General features: G+C 37.7%; 1 protein-coding gene across 35 annotated transcripts in view; it reads left to right on the top strand.

Moving 5' to 3' along the window:
• The window catches only part of KCNMA1 (potassium calcium-activated channel subfamily M alpha 1), an 873581-nt gene that overhangs the window by 627352 nt on the left and 221220 nt on the right, over positions 1-25009 (top strand). For 30 of the 35 annotated variants that reach the window (XM_065551703.1, XM_065551701.1, XM_065551699.1 and 27 more), the window contains exons 7-9: positions 3305-3380; positions 7249-7419; positions 9082-9173. In XM_065551703.1, coding sequence (XP_065407775.1) covers positions 3305-3380; positions 7249-7419; positions 9082-9173 — 339 coding nt within the window. Of the gene's footprint in view, positions 1-3304; positions 3381-7248; positions 7420-9081; positions 9174-9266; positions 9359-25009 lie in introns of all 35 variants that reach the window. The other 5 variants (XM_065551723.1, XM_065551720.1, XM_065551732.1 and 2 more) reach the window with 1 other exon arrangement.

Genomic DNA, 25009 nt, shown 5'->3' with positions numbered 1-25009 from the left:
ATTTTTTTTTCTCCCATGTTTTAGAAGATTGAATATAGTTAGTTTTTTCCCTTCACCGTTTTATACAAGGTTTCAATAGAACTACAGGGCTTTAGGTAAGCCTCACAATAAGGGATTTTGCACAGATGTTGGAAAGAGCTTAAAGAGCAGGAAAATGTTTGTGACTAATCTTTCATCTATATTTAGTCTCTGGCAGAAAGATGGGGGTATTTCATAAAGGACAGACAAGGTACAATTATGAATAAACATGTAAAAAATAAAATAGACTCAAGAAGAATCAAAGTAGTGCTTCAATACCATTTATTTATTTTTATATATCTATATATAAAAATAAAGATAGCACCTGGAAGCCGATTGACATATTATTGCATTATTGAGAAGTTTTTCCCCCCTGAAATTCATGGATGAGCAATATTCAGACTTTGATAACGAAGCACTGCATCCTTCTGAATGATGCCTTTTGGTCTAATCTAAGGACACAGAGGTTTGAATCCTATGTTATGATCAAATATAACCACCAATAGGATATGATATGATATAATATAATATTATCCATTTACCTACTCCAGTGGGACAACTGGCGTACTTAAAGTTATCCGCATGCTGGATTGGGGTGTCAGTCTATTTCAGAGTATTGCTCAAAGACGTTCAGACAGCTGAATATGACTGTACTTAGCAAACTGAATGACAAGCATTTGATCAATCAGTAAATCACATTTTTTAATCCATTATCTTCTACCAGTGTGAAGGTTACTCTTAAAATAAAAAACACTAACAGTACTTGCACCCTCTTTTCTTTAAGAAGAGCCTTTTAAATTTAATTATAAAACAAAAAACAGATGTATAAAAATATATTTATAAATAAGTGTAAAAATCAAACCTTACCCCAGAGGTTCTCAACCTATTTACCATTGTGGGCTGCATATGCAGCTCTCTGTGTGTTATGCAGGCCACATCCACAGAATATATATACTACCTGTAGGGCCCTGAGGGTCACATGGGCCAAAGCTGAATTCTGGTTTGAACTAAAGAATATCTTTTAGAAAAAAACATCCTATCTTATGGGGCAAAGTAACTTGACTCCAGTGGGGCTGCAGAGGTTCATCTGTACAGAGTAATTTGCAAAATGGGGTCTTATGTATGAACTGTAAATGTGAACATTATTTAATTTGGAAGCCTAATCTTTACCACATCTGGCCACTATCATTAGTGCATTGCCACATCCACAACTCCTTTTTCCCCCTAATGAAGCTATGCCTTTAATAGCTACAATTTAGCCCCAAATTATATATGATTGGACAATTAAAAAACACCATATTATCCTCCTTGTCTACTTTCTATCGCTCAAGACCCAGTATAGCTACAGACCTGGGTTCTGATCCCATAAACATTTAAAGACATGCAAATACACATCCAGAGGGGACTGAAGGGTCAGGGCCATGATGTATCAGTCTGTAAAAGCTTTAGGAAAAAATAGTTCCTACACAAGAACATCTTCCAACCTAGATTACTGCAGCCACTAATAAAGTTTTCCAAAACACTTCAAGAGTATTTAAAATCAAAGCATTAAAATTAGGCTTGCTTATTAGCTGGGGGATTGTTATTAGCTGAAAATGAGATTGAATTACAGCAACATGGACTCTATGGATTCATAATATTTTTGTGTATTTATAAAAAGGAAAACTTACTTTATGTAAAGTTTTAGCTTGATGTTAGCTGAACTACTAATATCAAGAGTAGATGTGGTCAAATCATTTATAATATAATAATATTCATTGCTATTTAACCCTTTTTCCTATTTGCATATTGTTCTCTAACTGATCCTGATATCTATTCATGTATTTGATACTTGCAAACATTTAGTCAAATAATATTAAGAAAGTTTATGCTATGCATTCACATCAACTAGTCCTTATTCAGAATGTGCAATCCATCACCTGAGTCACGTGGTATTGTTTCTACTCTCTGGCTGGATGATTGAAACTTCTAAAACAGAAAAATAATTAATAATGCATTTTCTGGTACAAATTTTGGGATAAACCATGCACAAAAACAGGTGGAACTTTCAGGATTAACAAATATGTTCGGGCATACCTACTGACCATTTGAATGCTCAAGAATAATGAATAAAATAATCTCACAAAAGATAGCAAATTGACCTTCTTGCTTTTATTCCTTCAAACAAGGAAGTGTTTTCACCAGCAATGTGTTGCAAAATCATAGCGTATATGGGAAAAACCCACAGGAGCACCAGTACACTGCAAGTTTCATCATCCTCTTGCAGAAGGAGAATGCCTCCCCTCTTCCCACAAAGGTGGCAGGACATTCACATGGAGACCTAACACCCTTACATTATCCTAATTTCCATGACAGCATAGCTCCAAATTTACCAGTCAGAATATAGCGCCTACAGATTAACTGCAATAATCTATTCATAGATTATTTTCCATATGTGCAGGATAAAATCTCAATCCCGCAACGATTTACACAGTGTTTAACTTTATACGCAATGAGCTATTCCATTGAACTCAGTAAATGCATTTTTCATGAATGGGGCTGCTCACAATATATAAGGTCTCTGAAGAGATGGGGCTAAAAGCAAAAAGCATACTGAAGAAACACACCAAGCAGAAAAAATGAAACAGATTAGGAAAAAAGCAGAGATGTACAAATACATGTTATAAGTATAAAAGGTCTGTTTCCAAGATGATGTAAATTGATGTAGCTCCCGTGAGTTCTTTGGATCTACACCAGCTGAGAATCCAGCCCAAAGTATTATGCTGAACTAATTGCTATTCAGAATCCAAATAGAAATGATCAGAGGAAAAAAGCGGGAAAGAGGAATAAAGAAAGGAAATGGTAATGTGACAATAGAGAAAGAATGGATGTTTTAGGCCTGTGGTATCTCCTATTTGATCATGATCAAATCTCTTAGAACTTTTCTAAAATATCATTCCTTCTATTTAATAGCTTCACAAAAGCTGCATATAAAACCATTTAAAATCTGGGAAAGCAGACATTGCAAGCTATTTAATAATGTTTTTTTGCATATATTTTTTCAGTATTTTTTAAATTCCCAGACAGCGCCTGCTCCTGTTCCCACAAAAATCTATATGAGGAACTTCAGGCCTAAAGTATATACACAGTAAACTCTCTTTCTGTGTACAGATACTCATTAAAAAGTGTCTATCCGAGGGATACAGACTAACACGGCTGCTACTCTGAAACCTTTCATTAAAAAGTGTGTTTATATAACTTGTGTTCCTGTTACAACTTACTAATATATATTTGTTTGTTTGTGCAGTAATTCCATCAAGCTGGTGAATCTGTGCTCTATATTTATCAGCACATGGCTGACAGCAGCTGGGTTCATACATTTGGTAAGTATACTTGAAAATACTTCATCGGATGTTTTTCATGGATCAGCTCCTCTGAGCTGCTTTATTACCTGAAATTACCTTGCTTAGGATAATCCCTTGACACTGTTACAAAGAACAATAAAGAAAGGCATCACAGCTGCCTGACTTTCCAGCCTTGTATCCAAAACTAATTCTGAACAGTAAGTAATATTCACTTCATTAACCTCCCTGTTTAGGTTCAGAAATAGTTACGTAAGTCTGGGACTTGGATTTTAATAGAACTCTTTTAATAATCACATCCTACCACTAGGTGGCAATATTTCCTTAATAATTACCAAGAGTACTTGTCAAAAAAGGCTGGTACAGCATAAATAATAATGACACCCTGTCTCTAAGAATGGCCATCCTGGGAAACACGTGGCTTCGCCAAAAAAGCAGTTCTGTATTTTCAGAAGAATTAATCTGATTTACTAACATTTTAGAGTAGGGTTCTTAGAGATTAGTTCTCTGCCTTATTCATTTAAAAAAAAATCATATCACTTTCACCGTGACAAAAATATTATCTACGTTTGATGGTTTAAGCTCTTATTCAGTATTGATTAGCTGTATGTTTTAAACACTTCTATAATTAAAAAAGATCTCAGTTGTAAAGTAATGGCATTAATCTGCATTTTAAAAGTTAAAAAAGCAATAGAAGTTTTGAAATGAATTGTTTACTGTCAATTATATTTTGTAAATACAATTTAATATGACTTTAGATGTACATTACGTAGCAGATAATTTTGCCTAACTCAGGGTCAATAAGATATCAGGTTGTTAGTAGCATCAATCTATGCAACAACAGATTTCGGGCCAGATTTTGATTTCAGTTACATCAGTGTAAGTCTGGAGTAACTTCATTGACTTCAATTGAATTATTCTGAATTTACATTAGTGTACACGTGGTTAAAATTAGACCCTTGATCTTTTAATTATGGAAGGTAGTCATTTGTCCAAATGTCTGTTTTCCACTCTAAGAAAATATTCATATCGTACATACCATTTCAAAATTGGAATGGCCTATAATGTCCTTATTTCTGTTGATGACTACATTTCTAACCCCTATATCACACAGGAAAATGATAAAAGACAAAAACATCCTAGCACTTGTGAGTGAACACTTCAAAAAGCGATCACTCTGTATCTGACCTATCAGACCTCTTCCTCAAAGGAAATCTGCACAATACTTTCAAAAGATGCTTGTCTCTTTCACCAGAGGCGCTAACTCCATGGTTGCTCTGGGGCTGGAGCATCCAGGGGAAAAAAATTATGGGTGCTCAGCACCCACCAGCTACAGCTGTTGGCACGGCTAATCTGGGGCACGGCTGATCAGCAGCACCACCAAACAGCTTGATCGGCAGCTCAGGGAGGGGATTGGGTTAGGATGGAGATAAAGGAGCAGTGGGAGAGTGGGGACCTCGGGGAAGGGGCAGAGTGGGAAGAGGCGGAGCGAGGGCTGGGACTCGGGGGAGGGAGCGGAGCTAGTGTGGGAAGAGATGAAGAGAGGGTGGGTCCTTGGGGGAAGGGGCAAAGTTGGGGTAGGGCCTTAGGGTGTAGTGGTGGTAGAGCACCCCTGGGGAAAAATAAAAGTCAGCACCTATGTCTCTCCCTAACAGCAGTTGGTCCAATGAAATATATTCTCACCCACCTTGTCTCTCTCATATCACAAATGTACTCCTCTGTGACTTTTGTGATACAAGTATCATCATAGACTTCAAAAGACCAGACTCAGGGTAGGTCTACACCAGAGGTCGGCAATGTTCGGCATGCAGCTCGCCAGGGTAAGCACCCTGGCGGGCCGGGCCAGTTTTATTTACCTGCTGACACAGCAGGTTCGGCTGATCGCGGCCCCCACTGGCTGGGTTTGCCGTCCCGGGCCAATGGGGGTGGCGAGAAGCGGCGCGGGTGAGCGATGTGCTGGCCGCGGCTTCTCGCCGCCCCCATTGGCCCGGGACGGCGAACCGCAGCCAGTGGGGGCCATGATCAGCTGAACCTGCCGCGTCAGTAGGTAAATAAAACTGGTCTGGCCCACCAGGGTGCTTACCCTAGCGAGCCGCATGCCAAACGTTGCCGACCCCTGGTCTACACTACCGCTTAAGTCAATCTAACTTAGGTTGCTCCGGGATATGAAAAAGACACCCCTGAAGGATGCAAGTTACAGCAACCTCAGTGCTGTCCACACTGGCGCTATGCTGGCGGGAGATGTTATGTTGGCCGGAGATGGACAAAACATATTATAATTGTGCTATGAATTGTTATTAATTATTTATTAGTAGTTCAGGTATTATTTTTCTAGATTTGAGAAGCAGGTTTTTAAAAGTTTAACAATCGTTGATATTCTGTTTCAGTGTTTTTCACACTTTCTTTGTATGCTTTTTAGTGAAGGTGGTCCAATTCTACTGCAGGGGTTTCTCAACTTTATAATTTCATAATGTGGACCACATCTTATGGAAAGATTATCATATGGATATTTTCCTTCCAATTCATAATCACATATCATCCCTGTGGTTACTGCAATAACTGGCTACATGGGGAAATAAAATTTGGAAATTACTTACTGTATTTTAGCTGCTTTTTAATAAAATTTAAGAGATGAAAAATAAGAGGGGTGTGGGAGCAGACCCATGGAACCGCCAGTTCTCCTAGGACTACCAGCAAGTGATCCATAGATCAGTTTGGGAATCTTTGCTCTATAGTAATTTTAAACACAGATCTCTGTGTTGCCTTGTTTGGAATTTGAAAGCATTTTATTTACCGTTCGGAAACAAGATAAAGTCACTCTGCTTTCTTCCCATTCTTGTAGCCTGAAGTGCTCAGGAAGCTTAGGAGGAATGGTTAAAAATGGCAAGCTTATTTTTTTAATTGTTTTGTCTATTTCCATATTCAGAATTTTAAGAGACTCTTCAATTAGGTGCCTTTTAAATTGTGCCCAAATATTTTCAAGTGCTTCTATTTGTCAGCATGTACTTATGCATGAATTGAATAAAGGAGACTATCACTTGAGCATGCACAGAATTCTCCCAGAATTTTGATTGCATAGATTAATGCAGTTACTAGCATTGCAGGTTCACTTCAGGGATCCTTTTGAAAATTTGCTCCTCGATGAATTTTAGACTGGAACCAGTCTTTATAGTCAAACTAAGTTGTTACCGGTCACTGTCAGAGAAAGGATGCTGAACTAGATAGACCTCGTGTCTGATCTAGCATGGCAATTCCAGTCTTATAGATGCATGAAAATAGGTGGTTACAAAAGAACTGTAGCTTACAAGATCTCAACCAATTCATTGGTCAGGCCATAATGAACTCTTGATATGTATAGCAGTTCTCTCTGCTGGGTATAGTGAGATCTGCTCAACTGTTTAGTCATTTGTAATTATCTTTCCCTCTGATGATTGGGCATAAATCATGTTCTGCTGATAGCTAGTAAAGACTTGAGTTTTGATTGTAGAAGCTTTTGCTTATGGAACAAAAAGTTATGAGTTTTTGGAGCCAAAGATCTGTTTCTCATGACGTATATATGTGGTTAACTAACGACCATTACTATGTACATGACAACATTGGCCGTGCGTTATTTTAAAGGAAAAGGAAAGTGAGACAATCTGGATTCCATTATGAACTAAATACTCTAGTAATGATTAGTGATAGTGTTTTCCACAAGTAACGTAAGCAAGAAGACCCTGTATGGTAGCAGTGGAATTGTACAACTTTAATTAAGGTAGAATTTGGCTCTTTATTGGTAAAATGTTTCCAGCATTATATGCATGCCAATTAGACAAAAGTAAGTAATTACAACTAGTATTAATCTGTTATTGCCCTATTAAATCATTATATTTGTCCTTTTATGTTGTAGGTGGAGAACTCAGGGGATCCATGGGAAAATTTCCAAAATAACCAACCACTTACATACTGGGAATGTGTTTATTTACTAATGGTTACAATGTCCACTGTTGGCTATGGAGATGTTTATGCAAAAACAACCCTTGGTCGCCTTTTCATGGTCTTCTTCATCCTCGGGGGATTGGTAAAATCTCTTTATTGCTACTACTACTTTAATAGCAGCTCTTTTATATCCCCTAAAGTTTATTAAGCAGCAACCTGAACTGTAGCATCTGGTTTAGTAAGTTAAAATCATAAGAATTTTAAACAATTCAGCTGCATATCTTTTTCTTTTTATAAGACAAGTATCTTGTTAAGCCAGATCTTGTCACATTTTTGCAGAGATTGTCATTAATCTACAGTAAGAATCACTCTAATATATTTAAGAAAGTAATGTAAATACATGAAGTGCCTTAGCAATTCTATTTACAGTATTATTTACAGTCCATTACTTTTCAGTGACACTAACTGTGCATTGTTTGATGATGGTCATTGATATTTTGAAGGAAGTTTGCGGTTTCAAGAGCCCTCCCTCACCCTCTGTGTTCCTTCCCAGAATTCCAACAAACACTGTGGCTTAGTACTGCCTTAAAGAGCAGCATGCCTGATCCAGACATTAGCAAACCATGCTCTCTTTAATTTCAAACATGCAACCATGTCATAATGTTCACTCACAGTAGACTACATTTAGTATAAACATAACAAATTTCCTTTTAACTCAGCAAATTGTATCACTCCTTTTCCTGTTCAAATAAGTATGTACACAGCACTAAAATTACTAATTGTTCTATGTCAAATTATCTTTTTTTATCATTGCTAGCACCACTACAGCAACTGCTGCATTTTGTCTTTTAAAAGAGCAGTTTATGTTAAGATTTATACTCTGTAAGGTAAGTGTGAATTAAAATTCATTCACAATATATGTATTGTACATTTACATGCATATATGTATTGTTATACACATATTTATTGTACATATGCATACGTCTCTCTGTAGGAGGTATATGTATAACAGATACATTATCAATGCAATATGTATAATATATATGCACTTACATACAAAAGACACACACATTTGCACATGGATAAAGAGACCAAGTTGACTGGCAGCAGCTCTTAGAAGTATCCAGCCACAAGCAAGATGTTTGTTGGACAAAACATGGCAGATCATTTTTTTTTTCTCCTTACTACCTTTTTCTGTCAGGTATTCTTACAAATCTTTTAAAAACAAACCTTTTGAAAAAGGTTGTTTTTGTTTTGGGTTTTTTGGGGGGAGTTGACATCATTTTGATTCTTGAGAGCGGGCAAATGCCTGGCACCATATTGTTTTTGTCTTCTTTTGAATCTTCATTAAGGGGAAAAAAGTCCATCTATCTTCCAAAAAAAAAAAAAAAAAAGAAAGAAAAAAAAAGTAACAATAGTAATATCCACTTTTGTTTTTTGTAGCATGTAATCTTTGAATAGTTTTTTCCCCTCTCTTCAGGAAGAATTAGACACAGCCAATATTTTACAATTAGATACCAATTTGACTTTATTTTGTTCTTTTGTTTTGTGTGCTTTTTTCCCTCTTTTGACCATTACTTTAGTTTACCAAGTGTACATCTTCTTCAAGACCAACTTTTACATTGAACCCTCTTATTTTGTTTTATAATTTGCTTTTTTTTTTAATTTTAAAAATACTTTTAAAGGTCTAATTCTTTTGCATTTTCAGATCTTAAAAGATATATATCTTCTGAAAATATTCATCATCCCCCTTTCTTTGGCCTCTCTTTTTAGTCTTTTCTTCTGTCTCCTATCTTCTTCTTAGGCCATGTTTGCCAGCTACGTCCCTGAAATCATAGAGTTAATAGGAAACCGCAAGAAATATGGTGGTTCCTATAGTGCGGTTAGTGGAAGAAAGTAAGTATTCCAAGAGGCTCTGCTGCCTCTGCTGCAGTAGAACACTCTCTGCATGCCATTTTCTTTTTTTGTTTTTTTGTTTCATGCATGTAGGCAATGTTTGCTCGCTACGTGCCAGAAATTGCTGCTCTCATCCTTAATCGGAAGAAATACGGCGGGACTTTTAACTCAACCCGAGGCAGAAAGTAAGTCAAAAAAGACCAGGTGTGGTTGTGACACGCTAAAGAACCCCTGAATGTGGTGACATCTGACTCATGGACACTGCCTAATATGCTTGTGCTCTGTGACATCAAATGTCACCACCAGAGAGTTGTCACACTATGTTATTAGAGACCTGGGCCATGCTAAGGTACAAGTCACAATATTTTGCCCCTTTTTCTAGAGAGTCTCTGGATACCACTAGAACTAAATTGATATATTCTGGAAGGAACCCTGCTATTGCATCTGCAGTTAGCTTGTGGAACAAGGTCATATCACACTTTTCTAAGCATCAACCAGTTAGACATCACTTGATTGTCTCTTGAGCAAGTAATTATACTGGTCGTCATTTTGAAATTACTCAGTCCATGAGAAAATTGGGTATGGCAGAACACAAGATGGACCCTTTATGTTGTCCAGGTTATTTCATTATGATGGCCACACTGGAAGATGATATTGCTACTTTTCATTGATCAAATCCTAAGAGATGCTAACTACATGCAGCTCCAATTGACTTAATTTGGCGTTTGCAGGTGCTCGGCACTTCTCAGGATTTAGAACAGCCTTTTTAAAACCATTAAGCACCCTACCCTGAAAAAAGATATGCTAATCCTAAAAAAAAAAAAAAAAAAAAAAAAATGAATTCATTATCAGAGTAGTGCTATAACCACATAAGAATAATTCTTTTTGGCTGGTAGCAACACTTATGCTTAAACAGGCCACATAAACCTTCAAAAATTAACTGCTTTACATTTCCATTGAATGCCTTTTTTTTTTCCATCTTGACCATGTTACAACCAAGTCTATCTGAAAGCCATGTTAGATCTGTTGGGAAATAGTCTCAAATAAGGTCTATGTACTGAGAGAATAATATTCTTTTTTCCCCCACTCTACTAGTTTTCCCATCTTCCCTTGAGTTCAGCTCATCCTCCTGCCATTTCAGTGAATAGATGGAGAAAACTGGCCTGTTGTCCTCAAGACCTTTCACATACACTTTCCCACAGAACATAATAGAGGATACTCTGAATAATCCTTTTTAGTGGAATCGAATTGTTTGTCCCTCCCCTCATCTTTGAGTATTAAGCATTTCAGTTTAGTCCCTTTGAAACCATCATTTTACATATGATGTTCATGTGACATGAATATGGTAATATCAAGTTATTTCTTTTCCTTGTTGAGTTGAGAGTCTCTAAAGATCTGTAACCATTTACCAGCTAATTCCTGAGCACAGATTTACATCATGTGATCCACAAGTAAAAGCTTTTCCTTCACTGATTTCTTACACCACTGAGCATTACAATCTGTCCCAGTGAAGCAGAGAACTCCTTAATCATTATTCCTCCCCCCCCCCGGCTTTTTTTTAAGATACTCTCAAATGCCTAAAATATACAACTAGTACCAGTACCGGAATCTGCTAGCACAGTTCACTCAGACCAGTTGGGTCTATAATCCTCAAGATTAACAAATAAATTTTCATTGTCATTTGCCTTCTCTGACCATGAGAGAGGGGCATCACTAGATTCTCCAAAATGTTTACTCTTAATATCTGTCTATTCAGTTTCCTATATGCAGTCCCAGATTTCTTAAGTCTAGAAGCTTTTCAAATATAAAACCACAGCATTTGCTGGTGTAACTCTTATTGGAGTTTCATCAGCAGAGAATACGACCTAATAAATACAGTTATAAAAATACAGTTTCATTTCCCCCTAGTCTAGTCTTTTTTTGTCACTGGTACCCAGCATTGCTCTGTTGTCTCTAAACTTGGACCTGATCTTCAGTCAAACTCCCACACCCTGAAGGCCTCAACTCCCAGATCACAGGCTTCCCGCTAGCTTTGGGGCTTGCTTCATCTTATTTTATCACAGCTTTTTCTTTTTGCTTTATTTATACGTGCTCTATTTGTTTTTAGCTCTTTCTCTGTTGGTCTCTGCTGTCCATATCGCTTGTCAATTGTACTCACTCTGTCATCGGCACACAGACTGTTCAATTTACTTTACGCATTGTTTCCTGGTTCAAAAGCTAATTACTAAGTACTTTAAAGAAGTCCTTTGCTCACGTGGATCTATCATCAGAGAATATAAGCTTGGGAACTGCTCAGTAAAAAGCCATTAGCACCCCTTGTTTGATGTTGCTTTTGCAGTCAGTAGAACAAGATTGATGAAATGTTATGTTTGGCCAAAATTTGAGTTTTCATTTGGAATTCAGTGTTGAGAGAATGGGCTGTCAGAACCAATAAGTTTTCCTTCACTTGGGATATGGGCATGTGGAAGTAATTAGCAATGTAAGGTCTTTAGTTGAGCAACCAAGCATAGATTCTGGCAGCAAACATAATGAGAAACTACAGTTGTTCTATTTCTAATGTCAAAAAGTTTCCAGATAAAATTAAAAGTGTCTACAAAATGAAAGCAGCTAAACTTTGTTGAAAGATGTTGTTCAGACTCTTAAAATAGCATGTGTGTTTGATTTTCTCTCTGAGAAATAAATTATGTATGTGGGGTGTGTTTGCACACGCGTGCACACATACACACACACATCAGAAATATTGTATATATAAAATAAGGTGTCTATCCAAATTACAGTATTACATATAGTAGGAAGTTAAAAAAATGATTTACCAGTTCTTGTGTCAAAAATAATAGAAAATTGCATTATCCAATTTCAAGACTAAGGATATATTTTGGAAGAGTTTGCTGTAAAGTTATACGTATTGAAGTAGCTGGAACTTAGGCATATAAAGCATTCCCAATACCTTCAGTCATTCAAGAAAAAATATTAATTTTGACCTTGTTTACACAGTGACTTTCAACCAAAAAGATCCCAAAATGTTTTACAAACTATAAGACTCATTTTGCTTGTTACAGAAACACAATGCTTGGGGTGAGATGCACAGATAGCTTGGGAATAGAAAGAGCTTTATGTTGCAAAATATCCTGTGAGGGTTTTTTTTACTTACATCAAATGTGTAGGACCTCAGCTTTGCAACCTGTTCCAATAATGAGACCTCTAAGAGTACAATCAATAGAACACCATGCAAGATAATTTGTTCAATACTGACTCTGAGCAAAGTGTCTTTTACTGATAACCAACACTATTTATTTAGTATTTCATATGTCACAAAAAAGCACACTTAGGTTTCCCATATAAATACTGATCTTGTTCAAATGTTGCTTACCTCATGATATCTGATACAGTTACAACCCACTGTACTATGGCTGCAGCACACAAATGATTAAAAAAAAATCCTCAATCCATAATTATCTTTGCGTTTACAATTCTTCCCTATGGAGAATGAGAGCCATGTTTAATAACTGGAATGAAATGACCATAGATCATTTAATGAGAATGCTATAATCTGCATATTGTAAGAAAGGGACAATTTAAGTTGAAAATAAAAAAACAAAACAACAGAGGGTCCTGTGGCACCTTTGAGACTAACAGAAGTATTGGGAGCATAAGCTTTCGTGGGTAAGAACCTCACTTCTTCAGATGACTTGCATCTGAAGAAGTGAGGTTCTTACCCACGAAAGCTTATGCTCCCAATACTTCTGTTAGTCTCAAAGATGCCACAGGACCTTCTGTTGCTTTTTACAGATTCAGACTAACACGGCTACCCCTCTGATACTAAAAAAACAAAACAGAAGTACTGGGAGCATAAGCTTTCATGGGTAAGAACCTCATTTCTTCAGATTCACTTGCATCTGAAGAAGTGAGGTTCTTACCCACGAAAGCTTATGCTCCCAGTACTTCTGTTAGTCTCAAAGGTGCCACAGGACCCTCTGTTGCTTTTTTACAGATTAAGAGTAACACGGCTACCCCTCTGATACTAAAAAAACAAAGTTAATTCAGGGGGACAATCATAAAGGGAAACATATCTACTTTTCTAATGTTACTAATGGGAGTAATGATAAAAATATTATTATTCACTATACTTTCTACTTTCAATGTGAGTATATAAGGAACCTGTTTGTTCTGTCCCATAAGCTAAAGCAACTGCCTATCCTACCTCCTTTCCATTAATTTCTAGTGACCAGATTTTGTATGCTAAACTGTTCTGCCCTTTTTTGCAAATATTTTTTTAAAAGACCATTTAAGGTGGATAGATGCAAAGTATTATATATGACATTGCCTGTGACTTGTGGCATTCCATTGATGTCTGTGGGAGTTTGGTTCTCATATTGAGAACTTTGGTTCTAATTTCTCTATTGCACCATCAGTCTGTAAAGTAAAGAATGGTCTAGTGGTTCGCAATCTGAATGCCTTGGTCCTGTTTTTGGTTCTGCCAGATTCCTTATTTGACTTTGGGTAATAATGTAATTTCTCTGTGACTCAGCTGACTTATTATTATAATTAATAGACTAATACCTACCCTAGAGGGATGTTGTGAGGATTAATTGATTCATGTTTATGCTTTCTGCAGATGAAAGGTGCTATCTAAGTGTGAAGCAGAGAGAAGTTTAAAGTCAGAGTTAAATATTATAGTCTGCTATGTACAGTATTATATATGGTTTATTTCACTATAGACAAAGCAAGTACTGTACAAGAGCTGTGTTTTATGTATTCAAGCAATTTCATAGGTGGATTTCTAAATATAAAGTATATTTAGCAGACAATGTGGTATTGTACTGCTGAATAATATATTATGTTACAACTGGCAATGGTAACATATGATCCATTATAATATCTGGACATCAGGCATCTAGTGATATATTGCATGCTACAAAGGATGAGGGTGTGGAAGTAATTGTTAACTAAATTAGTAGCATGCTAGGATCATGAAGAACAGGCATAGTAGTTTGCAGTGATTAATACTGGACAAAAACAGATGGAGGGGGAAAAGTTAGATATAACATGAAGTGAGGAGGGAGAAAAAGCTGTGTGATCTGGGAAGTGCAATATAATAGAGGAACTGTAGATCAGGGAACAAAATAAGAAAGATTATAAATTCAAGAAAGCAGGCAGTCATTTTTTACCATATCACCAGTTACCAGACGATAATCTATATCTTGAATATTGTGATGTCATTATTTCCCCTTGGTGATTGCACTCTTCTGAGGAGTTCTGAGATTACCAACCAGTCCCTATACCCTATATATAGTCCTTCTCATTTTAAAACTTTCAGCTCAACAGAAACTACCAGGGGTTTCTTTTGGAGCCTGTCAGCAAGCACTCCTGGATTAGCCTGCAGGGGACATTTTAGAGCATAGCACAGCTGACCATATATGGATGAACAGGACACCACCAAGTCCAATGTCTGCAGGCTGATAGGGAAACAGACAAGGGACTCTAGATCAGTGGCTCTCAACCTTTCCAGATTACTGTACCCCTTTCAGGAGTCCAATTTGTCTTGCGTACCCCAAGTTTCACCTCACTTAAAAACTACTAGCTTACAAAATCAGACATAAAAATACAAAAGTGTCATAGCACACTAGTACTGAAAAATTGCTTACTTTCACATTTTTACCATATAATTATAAAATCAATTGGACTATAAATATTGTACTTACATTTCAGTGTATAGTATATAGAGCAGTATAAACAAGTCGTTGTATGAAATTTTAGTTTGTACTGACGTCATTAATGCTTTTTATGTAGCCTGTTGTAAAACGAGGCAAATATGTAGATGAGTTGATGTAACCTCTATGTAGCCCCAGGAGTATGCATCCCCCTGGTTGAGAACCACTGCTCTAGAGTGCAGCCACTAGACTTCTGAGTCAGTCCATTTGTGCCAACCTCTGAAAGGTTGGGAGAGTCTCTTTGACAACTTAGTGTTTGGATGCTCTTCTGAACTTCTCCAACCAACTTTTTTACTATGAAATTCGGGCTGGTGTTCTCATGAGATCAGTTTTTCTCATTAGATTTTCAGAGATTCTTGGTTTTGTCTACAAAAAATTCTGCAAATGTATTCTTCCTTGTGGTATTTTGGAACTTAAATTTCTAGTCCTAGCCAAAGTACAAATTATAGAGGCATCTGAAGAAAAGAAGGGAAAAAAAAAGCCCAAAAGCCAAATTAATGTTTCTGAAATTGTTAGTGCCAAGTTCTGTTTGAGTTTTGAATGAAGCTCGAAATCAGTTCTTCATTGATCTGAACTGATTTGCTCCTTCCTAAATTAACATGTTATTTTACATTTATGATGTCCTCATTAATCTTGGAATCAGAATGGCCCTTATTTATTTGTTTTCTGTATGTATGCACATTCTTTGTAACTCACATGATCAGAATTGATTCAAACACTGAAGAATAGTCTCCCAAAAGAAATTAGTGGGCCATTTAAAATGGGACTGGACAAAATACTAGAAAAAATACTATAAGGAATAATCCTGCAGTGGAGAGGGATAGATCTTCTTTTCATCTCTGATTTCTATTTTATTATTAGTCTATAGTTCTTAGGGCCAAATCCTGCTTGCCTTACTCATACTAACTGCTACGGTTGTTTATGAAAAAAGTGAGCTAAATGTGACTCTGTATAAATACATATTATACATAAATCCCTTGATAGTAAAGATTAATGCAAGTTACTATTTTAAATTTTCAAATCAGAAACATTTTAATCATCCTGAGATATTGTTCTAGTTAAGACATGTGCTTAAGACTTTTATTTTAATCAAACCGCAGTGCTGTGTAAGCTATTAAAATCTCTTGTTTCTCCTCTCTCATGATCTGCTCTGCTTCTCAGAGATTTCTTACATTTATAAGCTATATATTAACAAATCATCAACATATCATCAGGAAGGATCATCTGTTAGAGATTCCTTCCAGAAGGAAACGTGGGACTCAATAACTGAACTTCACAGAGATAAAAAAAAGAACTGTGGACAGACAGATACAGTAAACAGACAGACAAACAGATAATTTAAGTTGACAGGCCATCTTGGACTCATTAGACATATTGGTTTGATTAGGAATTAGAATGACTTTTTTTTTTTAACTTAGCTGAATACCTTGGCAAACATACCCTTGATTTTTTTTAGCTTCAATAATAAGTGGCATAGCTCCAGAGAAAGTGACATTAGATTATTATATTAAATAATTTGATACAACGTGTACAATTATTTTCCACTGGGATGTAAATGGTAATAAGAGAATGTGACATGGGTTGTTCTATGGACCTGAGGTGTGTATCATTTTCTGCTAAGCATTCTTCTAAGCCCCCAATTTCAAATGAAGACCCACTTAGAATTACAGAAAATGTGATGAGTGTGAAATAGTTCTTGTTGTGTCCTCATACTGCTTCTTGCCACATCCATTGACATGTGATTGCCCAGTCGTTGTACTCTGCCAGGCCACTGGAAGAGCATTCCCAGTCAAGCAGCTGGTATGGAAAGAGATGTTTCATATTTTGAGGCTCTCTGCTGAGTTACAGGTATTGGGGCCAGTGATGTAACCCCACTTGTTAAATAGATTAACAGATAGACTCTATCCTATTTGTTCTTTCTTCAACTTTTCTTCTGTCTCCGTTTTTTTCTGCATGCTTATTTAAAATCTATTAGTTGTTACGAAATCAAAAATAGAAATGGCAGAGATATGTAACAATGTTTATGAGCCTCCTTAAACTCTTGTAGTCTGGGTCTCATAACTCATACCCACTTCTTAGCCACAGTAAATTTACATTTTTAGGTACAAATCTAAAAATGCCGTCTTTTCCCATCCCATCCCTATTTTTTTTTTAAGTCTTTACTGTTTTGTTTTAGCACAAAAGTGGCAGCTGTTACTGTCCAAATTCTAAGAAAATGAGTCTGGTCAGTGAGGTATTCAAATTGCAGTGATTTCCCATGTTCCACAGAATATACAGGCTGTGATTTACTAAGCAAACATTCCACATGGAGCAACATGAGATGGCAGAAGTGCTGAAGAAAATCAGTGAGCTTTGGTAAATTATGACCTCTTATTTCCACACAAGTTCTATTGTGGAAAATTAGTCATGAAATTTGGGGGGGTGATTTCACTTGTGAGAAATGCATTGTTTTCAATCATACATAAAATGCTTGAAGTCTTAAAGCTTTTGATAACTTAATGCCATGCAAACTGCACAAAAGTTGTCTTTTGACAGATGGACCATTTTTTAAAAAAGTTTAAAACAATTCAGAGAAAGAGCACCTTAAATGGTGGAAGTGGGCTGGGAGCCTTTTATGTTCCATACTGAACAATATACATACTGAATATACAAGAGCAAATAATTTCAGTTGATTGCAAAAGTAATAGCGGGGTATCTTCTGCACAGTAGATCAAAAAATATTGAGATTTGGAAGGATTAGAGCAGTAGACGGAAGTCTGGTTGATTCTGAAGTGCTGATGCTAGAGTTGTGGTTTACTCGTTTGTTGTCCTGTAAACCTTCTAGCATGCTCTCCTTTTGCATGTCACAGCACTCAACAGTTTTTACTAGTTTTGCTAAGCCTTGAATTTCTTTGTTATTATTATGCACGTGTGTTGTGTGTTTCAGTATATGATGTGAAAGCAAGAATATTCTAGTTGTAGACCATATTAGTGTGGTATCTAAATAAGAAAGCAAGTATTCATCCCCTGCTTTGAGTTAAGGTAGAATCTGCTTAACTAACTCAGACCCTGGTGGAAACAGAAGCATGTCAATTATACACATTTTTCATTATCAGAGTTTCAGAGGTATATATCATGCTGGGGGATATTAATTTGCTTCATGACTTGTTTTAAATATAAGCCATATACAAATCCTCAAGTCATTAAAAAAAGGTAAAATAAACTCATGGGAGCCAAAATTGAACAAGGAAGCTGTCTAAAGTGAATAGGAGGACTCACAGTGGATCATTCATGCTAGCATACTGTTGTGAGTAGGCTTGCAAACAGCATCAGATATGCTATTTAAACAGACTAACTGTGCCATTTATCCAAGGTTAAAGTCACTGAAATGTATTCCTCTGCATCTGTTCCCTGGCAGTAATCCCAGTTAGGTGGGCATAATAACAGCGATTTCTCCTGCATTATAGAAGTGTTCCAGGTGGTTTTAGAGTGCATTGTCACATATATAGAAAGTTCTCTGAGGCGGAAAAAAACATGTCCCACTTCTGCCAATCTTTATTCAAAGTATTCTGGGGAAGAAAGAGGATTTCCTGTTTACACATAGGACATGTTTGATGTATTCCAGTAAAATCCCTCAATCAGATAGCTCACTGTACTTCTGGTAGGTTACAGCTGATCCAGTGTACATGGACTCTAACAGCTAGAAATTAAGCCTAAGTAAACTCTTATACTGATTATTCACCATATACTATCTAGTAAACCAAATCTCAGATACCTTTTAAAAGAGCTAGAAGCAGCTGGCTAGAAGTCAGGAGATCTAGGTTCTATTCCCAGCTGTGCTGCTGACAGTCTCAGGCCTGGTCTATACTTAAAAATGAGATTGACCTAACAACGTCATCCACTGCTAGGCCTGTGGTTCTTACACTATGTCAGTAAAAAACAATCATACCACTAACCAATATTATTATTAGACATCCATGCCTAGTAGTCTGGTTGGACCTTAAAATGACAGTGATGAACAATTAGGGCCAGCACATTTTAACAATTCTTTTAAGCATATTTATAAGACATAAGTACATAAAATTAATCCCTGATGAATGTCACTATTTCTGTCTGGGATGTGTGGTATGATGTAGCTGAACATACTCCTGGTAAGGGCAACGGGAGATGAAATAATCAGTACTGTCCAGGAAGTGCTGAGCTCCTAGCAAGATTGGTCCCTTGCAACCTGATCCTGCTGTCACTAAAATCAGTGACAAAACATGCTGACTTCAATGTGAGCAGGATTGAGGCCTTGATAGGTACATTAATATGCTATAATAGTCTAGCTCAGGAGATATTCACAACTCTCAAGTAGCATATCAAGTATCCTATATATAACCATATATTTCTTTTATGCGTCAAAATTTTGCAGTTCACTTTTCAAATATATTTTTATGCCAGAAGAATAAAGGAAGGCCTACATATTGGCAGGGCCGGTGCAAGGAAGTTTCACGTCCTAGGCGAAACTTCCACCTTGCGCCCCTCCCCCCCAGCCCTGCGGCAGCTCCCGGCCCCTCCCCCCCGTAGACGCTCCCGCTCCCGCCCCCCCCTCCCCCGGGAGCTGTGCGGCAGCTCCCCACCCCAGCTCACCTCTGCTCCGCCTCCTCCCTGAGCACACCGCCCCCGCTCTAATTCTCCTCCCCTCCCAGGCTTGCGGCACCAAACAGCTGATTGGCGCTGCAAGCCTCGGAGGCGGGAGAAGTGGAGCGGCTGCTGCGCTGGGAGAGGGAGTCTGAGCCGCACGTGTCAGCTCGCCGCTGGCAGCCCAGCCCAGGAACGCTGTACAAAAAAAAATTGGGGGCACTGCTTTTTGGCGCCCTAGGCAACCAACTAGTTTGCCTTAATGGTAGCACCAGCCCTGCATATTGGCGGAGTAGATATCAGTGGAAGTTCCCAGTTTCTAAATGTATTCAGGAGTGGAAAATGGCAAATGCACAGAAATAACACAGAAAATAATGCTTATCACAGTCTAAAAAGAATGGAAGTCCTCCATTTCTGAATAGATAGTATAGCAATATGGACTAAGAAAACCCACCTGTCTATTGAAGTCCTGCTTTTATAATGGAGAAAAGGAAGAGTTTGAGATTATTCTTTCTTGGTTCTTAATTCTGCATTGATTTATTGGCCACAAAAATAAGTAAAATTCTGTATCAGAGGTAATATTTAATGTTGGTACCTGATATTTAAGATCTTGCTTTTTTATTTTATTTTATTTTATTTCCAGCGCATGATCCATTGCTCGGTAATAATACACTGAATGTACTGTCTTATAGCACTTTTCACTTTCAGAGTGCTTCACAAATATTAATTAATTCCTAAATCACCCCAGTTGCTTTGGTAAGAACAAGAGATGATCTTAAAAATCTGTACCAGTTTGAAAGATTATACAGTTTTCGTAGAATTCATGATTACAGAGACAGAAAACAGCACTGGAAACAGGAAAAACTTCCAAGATGTTAAAAGTTTGCCCACATATAATTAGTATATACGTATGACTGATGGAAGAACTCTGACACCAAAAGTTAAGATCAACATTTCCAAAACTAGACTCTTCATTTAGGCACCTAAGTAAAAGTGGGCAGATGTTCAAAGATGCTGTTCACTTGCAGCTCCCAGTGATTTCAGTGGAGTCTAAAGGTGCTTAGCACCTCTGAAAATCAGGTCACTTATATTTAGGTGCCTAAATATGAATTTAGGACCTGAACTTTAAGCACCAGAATTCAAAAAATTTTGCCCAAGTAACTAGTCCAGGCCAAATGGTGAGTTATTGAAAATCCCACTAGATACCTCTCAGCATCTTTAGGTGCCTAAATACCTTTAAAAATGTAACTGCGAGTCACTTTTGAAAATGGGCTCCTAAGAAACTTAGCTTTTGAAAATTTTACTCTTTATTCATTAGAGCATGTTGTCTTTCTGTGCACAGTGTTAGTGAAAAAGTTAGAGGGGCTCCGATGATGTTTACAAGTGTATGAATCACTTAGTGTAAATTCATGTTTTGAATTGAAGCATTATACATAGTACAACTTTCCTGGAGTTTCAGAAACATTGAATTTCCTCATTTTTCTCCCCAATTAATTAGGGCCTTTAAAAAAAAATTGGTTTTACTGGAAAAATGTCAATAGCTCAATTCCTAAATTCTCCATAGATACACTGCACACATGCCTCCCCTTCTCCCCCATTACCTCAATGAGAAAAGAAGAGAGGAAATCTGTAGCCTCACATCCATGTTGAACAGACAAAGTGGCAGAATATCACACTGTCAAAACTCACTTGAAAGCTTTTGTGGCACATGAGCAATTGCCCAATAGTACAATCTGGAATATCTCTGACAAAATGATCCCCTCAAACACAGTTCCACATATCCCTTCCAGTTTCTTGTGAAGACATCAACTTGTGCACAGGAACATCAACACCATCTCATTGCCAATAATATTAAATACTGTTGACTGACATAAAAGAATCAGCGTGAACACCTGCCCTTTGTGAAACCACAGGTGGAAATTAATGGCTGTCTTATTCTCCAAGCCATAACCAGATTTGAAACAAGACCAAACAACATAGGTGTGCTTCCAGTGGGGTTGCGCAGGGATCAGTTCTTGGCCTCACAGTATTTAACACTTTTTTTTAATGACCTGGAATAAAATATAAAATCATCACTGATAAAGTTTACAGATGATAGAAATTCAGGGAGTGCTAAATAATGAAGACGACAGGTCAATGATAAAGAGCTATCTCTGTTGCTTGATAAACTGGGAGTAAGCAAACTATATGTGTTGTAATATGGCTAACTGTATACCTTCAGTAACAAAGAATACAAGCCACAATGGGAGACTTTCCTGGAAAGCAGTGACTCTGAAAAAGATTTAGGGGTCATGGTGGAGAATCAGCTGAACATGATCTCCCAGTGCAATGCTGTGGCCAACTGGTCTAACATTCTAGCATGATGGACCTCAATCTATTTAGTTTAACAAAGAGAATGTGAAGGGGTGACTTGATGACAATCTATAATTATCTCTATGGGGAACAAGTATTTAATAATGGGCTCTTCAGTCTAGCTGAGAAAGGTATAACACAATCCAATGGCTGGAAATTGAAGCTAGACAAATTTTTAACAAGTGAGAGTAATTAATCATTGGAAAAACTTAGCAAGCGTCATGGTAGATTCTCTGTCACTGACCATTTTAAATTAAGATTGGATGTTTTTCTAAAAGATCTGCTCTACGAATTATTTTGGGGAAGTTCTATGGCCTGTGTTGTACACGAGGTCAGACTACATGATCATAATGGCCCCTTCCAGTCTTGGAATCTGTGAATCGTGAAGGGGTTCTGAAAAATCTAAGAACCCCAGACGATGCCACAGCAGCCCCAATACAACCTTCTCAACAGCTGTTCCTAAATGGAAGATTAGCGGGTGATGAGACTGTTAGCGTCATTTGACTGCTAACTGGGCACAGGCCTATAAATTACTCATTTGAGGAAAGCTGATATATTGCCTTCCTGAAAGGAAACATTGGACAGTCTCTCCAATAAAGGACCCAATATCTCTTTGTTACAATGACTGTTGTTGTAAGTCACAATCTGAATCTTACCCAGTCTAGAACCACAGAGAGCAGATGATGTTACCTTAGTACCTCTCCCACCAAATAAATATCTGCTGCCAAGGATATAGCCAATCCAGTCAGCATCCAATCAATTTTGTGTACTAAGTAGACTGAAGACTACTCATAGTGGGAAAGACTACTCACCTCTGCTTCCAAGTAAAGACAGCCCAAGTTCACCAAACTCTCTACCATTTAAAAAAAAAAAAGTCAGGGTGGCTAGATTTTATTATGATACACTGTTTACTATTGCATAAGATTTTATGACTGATCTGGCATTAAGTGCTGTGGATTCTGTTAGTGATCAAGCATAGGGGAGATGTGATGCTAGTACTTCAATGCTTGTACAGAGGGAACATTGCAAGTGTCATTCCTTCAGCAGGAGAGTTCTTCAGGTTAAGCATGTATAGCCTACTATTACGTGGTAGGCTGTAGGCATCCAAGTGACTATATCTGAAGCTTAGGTGATAAAAGCTAAGCACATATGAAAAGGCTGCCCCCCTTGATCCTCTGTACATTTATAGTAAAACTTTAGATTTAGGCAGATATACGTAGTGGACATTCTTCAGTCTCGAGAGATATACATCATTACTAAAGACCATCTGAACAGGATTAATTTTAAAATGAGGCGCACTTTCCATAACCACATGAATAGAGATATTTCAACCTGCCTAATAAGAGTGCATGATACGAAGGTGGGAGGCGTTGCCAATTCAGAGGAGGATAGGGATATTCTGCAGGGAGACTTGAACGAGCTTATGAATTGGAGTATCAAAAATAGGATGAAATTTAATAGTGAAAAGTGTAAGGTGATGCATTTAGGGATGACTAACAACAATTTTAGTTACAAGCTGGGGACGCATTGGTTAGAAGTAACAGAAGAGGAGAAGGACCTAGGGGTCCTTGTAGACCGCAGGATGACTATGAGTTGACAATGTGATGTGGCGGTGAAAAAAGCCAATGCGGTCTTGGGATGCATTAGGCGAGGTATATCTAGTAGGGATAAGGAGGTGCTGCTTCCGTTGTATAAGGCGCTGGTGAGACCTCATTTGGAGTACTGTGTGCAGTTCTGGTCTCCCATGTTTAAAAAAGATGAACTCAAACTGGAACGGGTGCAGAGAAGGGCTACTAGGATGATCAGAGGAATGGAAAACCTGTTGTATGAAAGGAGACTAGAGGAGCTCGGGTTGTTTAGTCTGACAAAACGAAGGCTGAGGGGGGATATGATTGCTCTCTTTAAATATATCAGAGGGATAAATACAAGGGAGGGAGAGGAATTATTCCAGCTTAGTACTAATGTGGACATGAGAACGAATGGATATAAACTGGCCGTGGGGAAGTTTAGGCTTGAAATTAGACGAAGGTTTCTGACAGTCAGAGGGGTGAAATATTGGAACGGCCTTCCGAGGGAAACAGTGGGGGCAAGGGACCTGTCTGGTTTTAAGATTAAGTTAGATAAGTTTATGGAGGGAATGGTTTAATGGAAAAACATATTAGCCAAGGAATACCGAGCAATGGCAGGTAAATAGTATAATGGCTAACAAGGGTCAGGCTGGAGACTCTTGCCTACATGCTCGGGGATTTACTGATCGCCATATTTGGGGTCGGGAAGGAATTTTCCTCCAGGGTAGATTGGCTGAGGCCCTGGAGGTTTTTCGCCTTCCTCCGCAGCATGGGGCAGGGATCGCTAGCAGGAGGGTTCTCTGCCAATTGAAGTCACTAAAACACAAGATTTGGGGACTTCAACAGCAGAATCAAGGGAAGGGGTAGGGACGGTTTTGTGGCCTGCAGCATGCAGGGGGTCAGACCAGATGATCATAATGGTCCCTTCTGACCTTAAAGTCTATGAGTCTATGAGTCTACTTACAGGTCAGGAGACTGGGCAGTGCTATAGAAAGGTTTTATAATGAAAATCTATTTCATAACAAATAGCTGAAGGAGAACAGAGGCAGGTAAAGATAGTAGCTGTAATTCCACATGCTTGCAATAAAAATCAGTTAAGCAGGAACTTAAAAGCATCAGTGCATAATATTTTTAAGAAATACTACACAAGCTTTGACTGTCACAAGATATGGTACAGTATACCAGCAGCATCTCTGCCAAAAAAGAATTAGTGAGTGGTTCAGCAATAGCTAAGTTGTTTATAATGTCTGATAAAGGTATATTTCCTGGTTAGCTCTGATTGCTTTGCCATGAAATGTAAAACCCTTATCTGAAAGTCCTGAGGCAGACAAAAATAGGGATTTTTGCCTGTGTCAGGACTATAGTTTTAGGTTCAAAGTAGTGTCATGCAAACTGCATTTTGTGGTATATTCTTGTGTTTTTCCATTATCCCTTTCTGCTAGAGGAGATCTTGGGCCTGATCTCAGCATCAGACCTTTAGCAGCATATTACATGTTACAAAGGTTTAGGAAATGCAAGTAATTTTTGAAGTTAAAATGCCATGCTCTGATTTGGTAGTATTTTACATCCTCATTTCACAGGGTTAATGGCTACATCAGATGCA

This window comes from Chrysemys picta, chromosome 7, assembly GCF_011386835.1.
Source record: "Chrysemys picta bellii isolate R12L10 chromosome 7, ASM1138683v2, whole genome shotgun sequence".
Lineage (NCBI taxonomy): Eukaryota > Metazoa > Chordata > Testudines > Emydidae > Chrysemys > Chrysemys picta.
Note: the sequence above shows the minus strand (reverse complement) of the source record. Positions and strands in the feature narration are given on the sequence as shown.